Source organism: Macaca fascicularis, chromosome 3 (assembly GCF_037993035.2).
Source record: "Macaca fascicularis isolate 582-1 chromosome 3, T2T-MFA8v1.1".
Taxonomy (NCBI): domain Eukaryota; kingdom Metazoa; phylum Chordata; class Mammalia; order Primates; family Cercopithecidae; genus Macaca; species Macaca fascicularis.
The window spans coordinates 143,705,836-143,718,159 of NC_088377.1; the positions used below are offsets into that span (position 1 = coordinate 143,705,836).

A 12,324-nucleotide genomic window follows, 5' to 3' on the forward strand; every position below is an offset into this window, starting at 1 on the left:
GATTCTAAAGTTTATATGGAAGTGTAAAGAGCCATGGAAATCTTGAAGAACAAAGCTAGCAAACCGATTATAGATTATTGAGATTAATTATAAGCTAGGCACAGTGGCTCACACCTGTAGTCCCAGCTACCCAGGAAGCTGAGGTGGGAGGATCACTTGAGCCCAGGAATCTGAGGCTACAGAGCACTATGATTGTACCACTGCACTCTAGCCTGGCTGATAGAGCAAGACCCTGTATCTATCTATCAATCAATCAATAGAAAGAGTTACTATAAAGCTGTAACAATTAGACAAAACAATGGAATCAGAGAGAGCCCAGAAACAGACCCACACACATATGATTAGCTGGTTTATGACTAAGGTGACACGACAATGCAATGAGGAAGGAGTATCTTTTCCATAAATGATGCTAGGTCTTTTGGGTATTCATATGGAAAAACATGAACCTTGATCTTTACCTCATTCGATATACAAAGATCAATTCCAGATGAACTACAGATTATTTTTCCAATACTTTTAGCTGCTGTTTTATTAACTATAGATTTAACCATGAAAGGTAAAACAATAAAAGTTTCCAGAAGAAAAGTTCACAGAATATATTAATGACTTTGTGGTAGGCACAGATTTCTAAAACAGAATGTAAGAAACGGTAATCATAAATGGATTATAAATTATACATTAGATTACATTAAACTTAGGAACTTCTGGTTATCAAAAACACCTAAGAATGAAAAGGTAAGACACCAAGTGAGAGGAAATATTTGCAATACAGTTAGCTGACAAAAGATTCTTATCTACATATATAATAGTCCAACAAATCAACTAGAAAAAAAAGCAGTAAGAAATTGATAGAGTGGACAGGTACTTTACAAAAGAGGGTATTCAACTGGATAAAAAGGTACTTGACATCCTTAGTCATCAGGGAAATATAAATTAAACCACAGAGAGCTACCACTACATAGTCACCAGAATGACTTAAATGAAAAAGATAGACACTACTAAGCATGGCAAAGGATATGGAACACTGCTAGTGGGAATGTAAATCAGTGCAGTAACTTTGGAACACTGGTAGTATCTAGCAAAACTGAATATGTGCTTATGTTTTGATCCTGAAATCCTAATCTTAGGTATATACTCAAAAGAAACACATACATATGCTCATCAAGACATGTGGAAAATACTCATAGCATCCGTGTTCTAACAGCCTCAAACTGGAAACAACTCAAATGTCCATCCAGATGGTAACAATATAAACAAACTGTGGTATATTAACACAATGGAATACCATATACAGTACCACTACATACAAGATGGATGAATCTCACAAACATTGTACTACAGAAAAGAGATCAGACACTATCTGATTCCACTCAAGTTCAAAAAGAAGTAAAATATATCAGTGATGTTCAAAGTCAGGACAGTGATCACCTGGGTTCATGTGGTGGGATTAGGGGGCTGGCACAGTACTGATAAAGAAGGGTCTGGGGAAGATTTCTGGCTACTAATAATATTTGGCTTTTTAAAATCATGGGTGTGTTCTCTGTGAAGATTCATCAAGCTATACATTTATAATATGTATAATATGTATTGTGTATACATTATACTTCAATAAAAAGTTTACTAAATAAAATCACCTCCTGGAAGGGACACTTCAATGTAGGCTGAAAGAGCTTTAACTGGGAGAACTCAAGGGATGAGAAATAGAACTGTGCAAGAATAAGCATGCTCATTTTTCTCCTACTGCTCTCTCTTCTGGATGCCATTAAGTTTCATAAAGCCAGTGTCTAAGGACAAATCGAAGGCTACCTCCCAATCTGCAGACAACAACTTCCCCACTCACAGGAATAAGATCTGAAGAATCTTATGATAAAAGGAATATGGTCCTTGCACATGCACTTTCCTGCCTTTAAGTCTAAAGCTAAAGAAGCAAAAGTAGTCCCTGCAGCTGACATGCTCAGGTCACCAGGGTAGCAGATCACACAGATATGGGGCCAGAACCACAGCTGGTAACAAACAGGATCCATTTGCCTGCAGTTTCCTCTTTGCAATATATATTATCCAAGAAGCCTGAAGAGATGGTGACAACCAGTGTAGGTGGCTCATCAAGGACTTGAGATCCACAACCCAGGCATACACTGCCATGATTAACAAGTCCAGCATCTCATTTTATTTAGTAACAAAAGCAGTTTTCATGGTGTACATATTACATAGTTTAGATGAAAATTCTTATAATTTAGTATAAAATTAATAATTCCTCACTTTATTTGAAAAAAAAATCTGAAAAGCATGTAATGTGATGCACATCAATGAATGTGATGCACATCAATGAACTGTCACACTTAAAAGATTACTGAAGCAAACTTGCATAGTATCAAAGCAAGAAAGTTTGTGATATTGTGGAAATAACCGGGAATGGGAGCCAAGAGGCCCAATATAAAACTGGACATTTAGGAGACATGTAATAAATGACAAATGAATGATAAGGTGATAAGGGACTTTGAGCATGTTATCTCTTCTCTCACTGGATCTGTTTCTTCACCGCTAAAATAAGATTATAAAGAGGATTAAATGAGTTACTACATATAAAATACTTAGAAGAACTAGTCCTTGGCACAGTCAGTACTCAATAAATAATGAACACTATTATTAGATGCCAGTCCTGATTCTGCCATTAAACTCAGGTGTAACCTCAGACAAGTAACTCACCATTTTGGGTTTCTATAAAATGACAGGGCTAGTAATGGATGCTCTATAGCTCCCTATCCACCTTAGAAAATATTTAAATTTCAATTCTCAAACATCTTATGTTAGAGAATAATTCCTACACACACACATTAAAAATTATTTTCCAGGCCAGGCGAGGTGGCTCATGCCTATAATCCCCAAACTTTGGGAGGCCAAGGCAGGCAGGTCACTTGAAGTCAGGAGTTTGAGACCACCCTGGTCAACATAGCAAAACCCTGTCTCTACTAAAAATACAAAAATTAGCCAGGTGTGGTGGTGCACGTCTGTAATCCCAGATACTTGGGAGGCTGAAGCAGGAGAATCGCTTGAACCCGGAAGGCGGAGGTTGCAGTGAGCCGAGATCACACCACTGCACTCCAGTCTGACTCCATCTCAAAAAAAAAAAAAACACACACACACACACACACACCCCACATTATTTTCCAGACTACAATCTACTACAGAATATACACCAAACATACTCATGCTATTGGGGGCGGGGTACATGTAGATATGACTGAACATTCAGACTACCATTTAAAGTGGAAACTATAACTTGAGCACCCATCAAAAAAGGAATATATTCAGAATAAGGAAAGGAGCCCTGGATGATGATTAAGATTTTGTTCTATTCCTGACACTGCTGACAATGTTAATACCTTACTCCTCTCTCTCTCTACGTCTGTTTACTTATTTGTAAATTGAGAGATGTTGGGATAAATCACCACTAAGATCCATTTGAGACTTCCTTTACTTTTTCCCTCCTTCCAAACTAGAATGTTATCCTAGAAACCAAAAACTGTTCCTAGAAAACCAAAAACTACAGCATCAATAAATGTGAGAATTGGCCAATCTCCCAGCCTGAACAGTCCCAATTTGAGGATGGATAATAATGGCATCAGCCTTTCAGATGGGCCCACACTGAAGTTCAAGAACCAGCAGACTCTATTATGTCTGCTTTCCAGAATAATATATATTCTCCTACCTTTCTCTATAGAGAAGGGTAGGAAATGAAAATTAGCTCAATATACTGATTGCTACTTTTTACACATCATTACACAATAACTGATGATTCCTTCCTACCACAATATTTTTAATGGCCTACATTTATTCAGTACCTACCATGTGATGGGCCTGGTGGTAAGTACCTTAAAGCATTCTAAAGTTAGAAGACAATTTTAGGTGATTTCCAGGTAAGAAAACTATTTAAGGACTGGAAAATGCATGGCTAAATTCATTTCCTTAGGTTCAAGTTCTCTCCTTGCAAAAAAAAAAAAACACACACATAAGTGAAAATTGAATTTTAAATTCTTATGCTCACATCAAGAAAGTAATTTACTCTTAATACTCCCAAATGGTTTCATTATAGTCTTGCCTTTTTATTTCAACCTAATTAGGAACAAAAAACAGAAATTCATCTAAAAACATATAATTAAAACTTATTTTGTAAAATAAAACTAAAAACCTCTTACCTGAGCATGAAAATTGGACATAGTCGTTGTCTCTATATCTTTCTTTCCTAATATCTCCATTTTCACTGGTGAATTGGGAAAATTAAATGAAAAATAGTCTAAAAAGTCAGGTAAATAAGTAGCTGCCCCATGAACAATACCCATCACGTAGAAAGCTGCAGAGTTTTCGTTTTCACTGAACACTAGACCCACAAACTCTTCTGCAAACCTCTCCATCTCCATAGGAGACAGGTGGGAGAGTTCGTTACTGTAGGCATGGATAACCGAAGCACCTCCATTAGGCTGGTGCTCTATATGAATGAGTTGTTTAAATTCCAAAGTGTCCAACCTTTTGAGGTTATTCTGAACTCGTGGCTCCTTTAATGAGACAAATGGAAACTCACTGTTCTCTGGAATTTTGGAATCATAGTTCTTGGTATCCAAATTCTTCCCAACGTAATCTTTTATGTTATCATTTAGGATGCCTTTGGTTTCTTGATCTTCAACATCAGTTAGCAATCCTGAGCAGATGGTCTGAATACATTTGTTATACATTTTCGGACGCTTCCGTTTTTCATTCTCTTTGTGTTTCTTTTTCTTTTTCTTCTTTACCTTTTTAATTTGTAAGTCTTCTATATTTGTTTTTGGTTTCTCCTTCCCACCTGTTGGAAAAAATGTTTTTTGAAACTCCATATTTTAATTACTTTAAAAACCATGCTTTAGGAACAGTTTTGTATAAATAAGAAGTTTACTTCTGAAAATTTACTCAGAATTATATATTTAGGACTCATTTTTTACAGAACTGATAATCAATATTTAGTCAGTCTTTTTTGAGATGGAGTCTTGCTCCGTCGCCCAGGCTGGAGTCCAGTGGCGGGATCCCAGCTCAACGCAACCTCCACCTCCCGGGTTCAAGCAATTCTCCTGCCTCAGCCTCCTGAGTAGCTGGGATTACAGGAGCACGCCACCACGCCCAGCTAATTTCTGTATTTTTAGAAGAGACAAGGTTTCACTATGTTGGTCAGGCTGGTCTCGAGCTCCTGACCTTGTGATCTGCCCACTTCGGCCTCCCAAAGTGCTGGGATTACAGGCATGAGCCACCACACCCAGCCAGCCAGTCTTTTCATCTACACACACACACACACACAGAGAGAGAGAGAGAGAGAGAGAGAGAGAGAGAGAGAGAGAGAGAGACGGAGAGGAGAGATGGAGGGACAGAGGGAGAGAGGGAAAGAGGCAGGCGTAGAGCAAAGTTACATCTACAGTGTGTGCTACCATTCTGACATATAGCAAATGCTCACAGTTTACAGAAATAAGGAGATGAATGAATATTTCAGAAAACAATCTTCAGGCCAGGCATGGTGGCTCAGGCCTGTAATCCCAACACTTCCGGAGGCTGAGGCGGGTAGATCACAAGGTCAGGAGATCAAGACCATCCTGGCTCACACGAGAAACCCAGTCTCTACTAAAAATACAAAAAATTAGCCAACCGTGGTGGCACGCACCTGTAGTCCCAGCTACTCGGGAGGCTGAGGCAGGAGAATCACTTGAACCCAGGGGCCAGGGGGTGCAGTGAGCTGAGATCGTACCACTGCACTCCAGCCTGGGTGACAGAGTGAGACTCCGTCTCAAAAAAAAAAAGAAAACAATCTTCAAATTTTAAATGCAGAAAATCAGAAATGTAAAGATGAACAAAGATCAATATAAACAATGCCCTCTAGATGTTACTCATTAATATATATATCATCAATTTTACTTTACCTCAGGTCTTAAAAATTGCATCAAAGTATCATAGAGATTTATAAATCATAAAGGGACAAAAACAGTTGTGCAATATAACAGCAACAAACACAGCAATTCCTTAGCTTTCTACCACATTTCCTTCTTAGTAAATTACTCTTGCATCTAATATAGTCTACTTTAAGTCCACCACAGTTGACAAAATTACAGTAAGACCCAAAAAGGTACTACAAAAGAGATGACAAAAATCAGAATCATTTATCACGTTCTAAGCTCAAATAATACCCATGTACTAGTAAAGAGATGAATAAAAATGTAGCCTGTACGTTAAAGAGCTTTTGTGAACAAAATCAAGTATATTCTGGGCTCAGAAATGTAGAAGTCCAAAGGATAAAAGATTAATCCACAGAGGCTTTACAACTATAGAATCTAAGTATACAAATAATATTATCACATTATATTCATTTCTATATAAGAAAAATACAAACAAGTAAATAGCCTCATGAGAAAGATAATATAAAAAAGCCACTGAACTAAGGGTTGAGAAAAGGTACTCACTGATTCCATCTTTTATCTCAGTTTCACAGATAACCTACCATGAATGAAATTCTCCCAATCCGCTTCTTTACCTAAACATTTTCATCTTCACATCTTTCTTTCCTTTCTTCTTCCAGTGATTGAGACGTTCTATTTGCAAAAGTAAGTCCTTCCCACCAACTCCAAAACCCTTGTTTAAAAGTCTTTGACCACCAAACTTCTCATAAAGAATAATCTGTGCCCTGAGTGGTTAACAAAGTAAAAAGAACTTTTTAAATTAAAAAAAAAAAAAAAAAGAATTCCGGCCGGGCACGGGGGCTCACACCTGTAATCCCAGCACTTTGGGAGGCCGAGGTGGGTGGATTGCTTGAGGTCAGGAGTTCAAGACTACCCTGGCCAAGAGAGCAAAACCTTGTCTCTACTAAAAACACAAAAATTAGCTTGGGCATGGTGGCGCACAACTGTAATCCCAGCTACCTGGGAGGCTGAGGCAGGAGAATTGCTTGAAATGGGAGGCAGAGATTGCAGTGAGCCAAGATCACGCCACTGCACTCCAGCCTGGGTGACACAGTGAAACTCTATCTCAAAAAGAAAAAAATAAAGAAAAAAAGAATTATCTATGCCCAGGGTCTTTCCTTTATCACCTTATCATTCTTACTGCTTAAATTCTGGTTATGTTTTCAATTTGTTTAAATTTGCTTTCCCAGAATGTTGAAATATCAAATCCAGTTATATTTACTCAAATCATTTTTTCCTGTGTCTCCATGATTTGACAGAATTATCCAGCTCATCCTTGATTACTTCTGAATTCCTTGATGCCACTGTCTTAATTTTTGGTCTAACAGCTGCATAGCTGTCTCTCATCCTGAATGCTAGAGCCATATTAACCTTTGTATAATTTTTATATATTCTTTTAATCATATTCATTCCTTAGCTAAACTGCTTTCAAGAGCTCTCAATGTCTACCTATAATCTCTTCAGTCTGGAATCCAAAGACAGTGCCCTCAAGTACCTCATGCTCTGGTCAAATTGCACTATTTATTTACAATTTCTTACAAAACATAATTCTACTAGCAAAGGCATTTCCTCTCCTTAAAATACCCTTGCCTTGCTCGTTACTTACCAATGAACTCTTTCCTATCCATTTGATGTGACTGAAAGTTTCCTGAGGCCTCCCCAGAAGCTGAGCAGATGCCAGCATCATGCTTCCTGTACAGCCTGCAGAACCATAAGCCAATTAAAGCTCTTTTCTTTATAAATTACCCAGTCTGAAGTATTTCTTTATAGCAGTATAAGAATGGACTAATACAGAAAACTGGTACTGAGGAATGGGCATTGCTATAAAGATATCTGACAATGTGGAAGTGACTGCCCTAGTAGAGAGGTTCTCCATGAGAGCTCCATTCCTTTAGCAGGCTTCTGCCTGAACATCCACGTGTTTCCATACTACCTCTGAAAACTAGGTGAAGCTCCCAAGCCTCGAATCTTGCATTCTGTGTACTGGCAGGCTTAATACCACATAGAGCCACCAAGACTTATGGCTGGCACCCTTGAAGTAGTGGCTCAAGCTGAATCCAGGCCCCTTTGAGCCACAGCTGGAGCTGGGGTGGCTGGGGAGCAGGGAGCAGTATCCTGAGTCTGTGCAGAGCAGCAGGGCCCTGGGCCTGGCCCAGGAAACCATTCAGTCCTTTTAGGCGTCCAGGCCTGTGATGGGAGAAGCTGACACAAGGTTCTCTGAAATGCCTTCTAGGACTTTCCCCCATTGTCTAGCCTATTAGCAGTTGGCTCTTTTGTTTTATTTATGCAGATTTTTGCAGCCTGCTTGAACTCTTACCTGACAATGGGCTTTTCTTTTCTACCACAGTTCTGGCCAGACTGCAAATTTTCCAAATCTTTATGGTTTGGAAACAGTAATGTGGGGAAATGTGGGGCTGGAGTCCCCACACTGAGTCTCCACCAAGGGACTGCAGAGTGGGGCTATGAGAAGAGGGCCACTGTCCTCCAGACCCCAGAATGGTAGATCCACCAAAAGCTTGCACTATGTACTTGAAAAAGCCTCACACAGTCAATACCAGCCCTTGAGAGCAGCTACAGGGGCTGAACCCTGCACAGCCACAGGGGTGGGGCTACCCAAGGCTCTGGGAGCCCGCCTCTTGCATGAGAGTGTCCTGGATGTGGGGCATGGAGTCAAAGGGGATTATTTTGGAGCTTTAAGATTTAATGACTGCCCTGCTGAGTTTCAGACTTGCATGAGGTCTGTAGGTCCTTTCTTTTGGCCAATTTCTCCCTTTTGGAACGGGAGTATTTACTCCATGCCTACACCGTGCCCTCCCCCTGCCCCACCATCTTGGAAGTAACTAACTTGTTTTTTATTTTATAGGCTCAAAGGTGGAAGATATTTGGCCTTGTCTCAAATGAGACTTTGGACTTTGAACTTTTGGGTTAATGCTGGCATTAGTTAAGATTTGGGGGAACTGTTGGGAAGGCATGACTCAATTTTGCCATGTGAGAAGGACATGAGATTTGGGAGGGGCCAGGGATGAAATGATATGGTTTGGATCTGTGTCCCCTCCCAAATCTCATGTGGAACTGTAAGCCCCAATTACAATTGAAGGTGGGGCCTGGTAGGAGGCAACTGAATCATGGGGGTGGATTTCCCCTTTGGTGCTACATCACCATAGTGAGTGACATCTGGTTGTTTACAAGTGTGCAGCACGTCCCCCAGAACCACTTCTCTCCTGCTTTGGCCATGTATGGTGTGCCTGCTTTCCCTTCACCTTCCACCATAACTGAAAGTTTCTTAGCAGATGCCAGCTTCATGCTTCCTGTACGGCCTGCAGAACCATAGGCCAATTGAACTTCTTTTCTTTATAAATTACCTAGTCTCATGTATTTCTTTATAGAAGTGCGAAAATGGACTAATACACTATCCTTTAATGCAGGGGTCCCCAATCTCAGGGCAACAGACCGGTACTGGTCCATAGTCTGTCACAACTAGGCCGCACAGCAGGAGGTGAGCAGTGGGCGAGCCAGCGAAGCTTCATCTGTATTTATAGCCATTCCCCATCGCTCACATTACTGCCTGAGCTCCACTTCCTGTCAACATTAGATTCTCATAGGAAGGTGGACCCTACTGTGAACTAAGCATGTGAGGGATCTAGGTTGCCTGCTCCTTATGAGACTCTAATGCCTGAAGATCTGAGATGATACTAGTGCTGGGTGCTGCTGCAAATACAGATTAACAAGCTCATGGCTCCCACTGATTCTACATTATAGTGAGTTACACAATTATTTCATTACCTATTATAATGTAATAATAATAGAAATAAAGTGCACAATAAATGTAATGTCCTTGAATCATCCCAAAACCATCCCATCTGTCCATGAAAAAACTGTCTTCCACGAAATCAGTCCCTGGTACCAATAAGGTTGGGGACCACTGCATTAAAGACAACTCTTATGTCCTTTCCTTCATGTTGCTTTCCCTCATTTCTCACGTTAGAACTGAAATCACTTCACTCCTAACTCATATTATAAAAGTTACATGCTTCTCTCATGGGATACCTGTATACCGTATGTCCATCAACACCGTATAAATGAAACAAATAACCTTTATATTAATTTAGAGTGAAATGATATCTCTGGGATTATAGACATGAACCACCGTGCCGAGCCTCAGTCACGTTTTTGCACATATGAATACCACTAAATTCTAGCCCTAAAAACAACAAAAACTATTTCAAGTTGATAGCAATCCATAAAAGTGAAGTCTGATATTAAGAAATTATCTGTAAAAATTCATAGAAGTGATAATTAAGTATCCAATGAAGAACTAGTATGAGAAGCAAAAACAGAAATCTGTCAACATTATTCATTACATAGGTGTATAAAGTCATAAAAGAAAAAGTGTTAATTCTCTAAAGAGTCTATCTGTGGCCAGGTGCAGTATCTCACACCTGTAATCCCAGCACTTTGAGAGACCAAGGCGGGAGGATCACCTGGGGTCAGGAGTTCGAGACCAGCCTGGCCAACATGGTGAAAACTCGTCTCTACTAAAAATACGAAAAATTAGCCAGGCGTGGTGGCAGGCACCTGTAATCCCAGCCAAAATAGTACCATTGCACTCCAGCCTGGGTGACAAGAGCGGGACATCTCCCAAAAATAAAAATAAAAAAAAGAGAGTCTATCTGTAAGCAGCTAAGACATACACTTGAATAATGTTATCAAATTCAGACGTGCTGCCTAGGTATGAACTATCAAAATATCATATTTAGGTTAATTAGTATCTTAAGAACAATACTAATTTTTTTTAAAAAAGTCAAACAGCAGGCCAGGCATGGTGGCTCACACCTATAATCCCAGCACTCTGGGAGGGCAAGGCAGGAGGATCACTTGCACGTAGCAGTTCCAGACCAGTGTGGGCAACATGGTGAGATCCTGTCTCTACAAAATCTTTTTTTTTTTTTTTTTAATTTGCTGGACATGTTAGTACATGCCTGTAGTCCCAGCTACTCAGGAGGCTAAGGCAGGAGGATGGCTTGAGCACAGGAAGTTGAGGATGCTGTGAGCCATGACCATGCCACTGCACCCCAGCTGAGGCAACAGAAAAAAATAAAAATAAAAATAAATGTAAAAGGTAAAACAGTCCAGACATGGTGGCTGATGCCTGTAATCCCAACACTTTGGGAGGCCAAGGCAGGAGGACCAACTGAGGCCAGGAGTTCGAGATCAGCTTGGGGAACATAGTGAGACCTCATCTCTACAAATAAATGAAATAAAAATAAATGAAACAGGAGACTAAGTAAAATGAAAGATGAAACAATCAAAAAAAAAAATCAGGGAAAAAAGGTAGTAGTACAATAAAAAATAGAATTTAAGAAAGCTTAAAGGGCATAGGTGTGATTAATGACATTCCTAAATACAACTGAAAATATATGTAGAACTGCATAAATTATGCAATTGTTGCCAAAACGAACAAAACTTCATTTGAGCAAAAGTATATTTAATATCCTGCACTTATGCCTAACACCAAAAAAGGTTAAATCAGAAAATATAGTGAGTAGAACACATTACTTTGAAATAAAACAGAGACAATACTTAGTCTATTTCATAGGCATGAGGATAAACCAAAAAGTATTATAATAGGAACTGAAAAATGCAAACCAATAAGAAATCAGTTAAGAGATTCCTTTTAAAAAAAAAAAAAAACTTATGCCAGGCGCGGTGGCTCAAGCCTGTAATCCCAGCACTTTGGGAGGCCGAGACGGGTGGATCACGAGGTCAGGAGATCGAGACCATCCTGGCTACCACGGTGAAACCCCGTCACTACTAAAAATACAAAAAACTAGCCGGGCGAGGTGGTGGGCGCCTGCAGTCCCAGCTACTCAGGAGGCTGAGGCAGGAGAATGGCGTAAACCCAGGAGGCGGAGCTTGCAGTGAGCTGAGATCCGGCCACTGCACTCCAGCCTGGGCGACAGAGCGAGACTCCGTCTCAAAAAAAAAAAAAAAACTTATTTATTTATTTTTTTAATAGAGACAGTGTCTTACTATGTTGCCCAGGCTGGTCTCAAACCCCTGACCTCAGGTGATCCACCCGCCTCGGCCTCCCAAAGTGCTGGGATTACAGGCATGAGCCACTGCACCCGGTCAAGAGGTTCTTAGACCGAGCATCAAGGAGTTAAATTCTCATGGCAGAGCAGCCTGGGAACATAGCAAGATCCTGTCTCTACAAAAAATACAAAAATTAGCTGAGCGTGGTGGCAAACACCTGTATTCCCAGCTGCTCAGGAGGCTGAGGCAGGAGGATCACCTGAGCCTGGGGAGGTAAAGGCTGCAGTCACCTGTGATCACACCACTGTACTCCAGACTGGCA

At 40.2% G+C, this 12,324-nt stretch overlaps 1 protein-coding gene across 4 annotated transcripts in view; it reads right to left on the reverse strand.

The window, feature by feature from the left end:
* Positions 1 to 12,324, reverse strand: part of RSBN1L (round spermatid basic protein 1 like) — a 100,339-nt gene that overhangs the window by 28,073 nt on the left and 59,942 nt on the right. For 2 of the 4 annotated variants that reach the window (XM_005550390.4, XM_074035667.1), the window contains exon 3: positions 4,197 to 4,837. In XM_005550390.4, the coding sequence (XP_005550447.2) occupies positions 4,197 to 4,837 (641 nt within the window). Of the gene's footprint in view, positions 1 to 3,957; positions 3,985 to 4,196; positions 4,838 to 7,575; positions 7,671 to 12,324 lie in introns of those variants that run through there. The other 2 variants (XM_074035665.1, XM_074035666.1) reach the window with 2 other exon arrangements.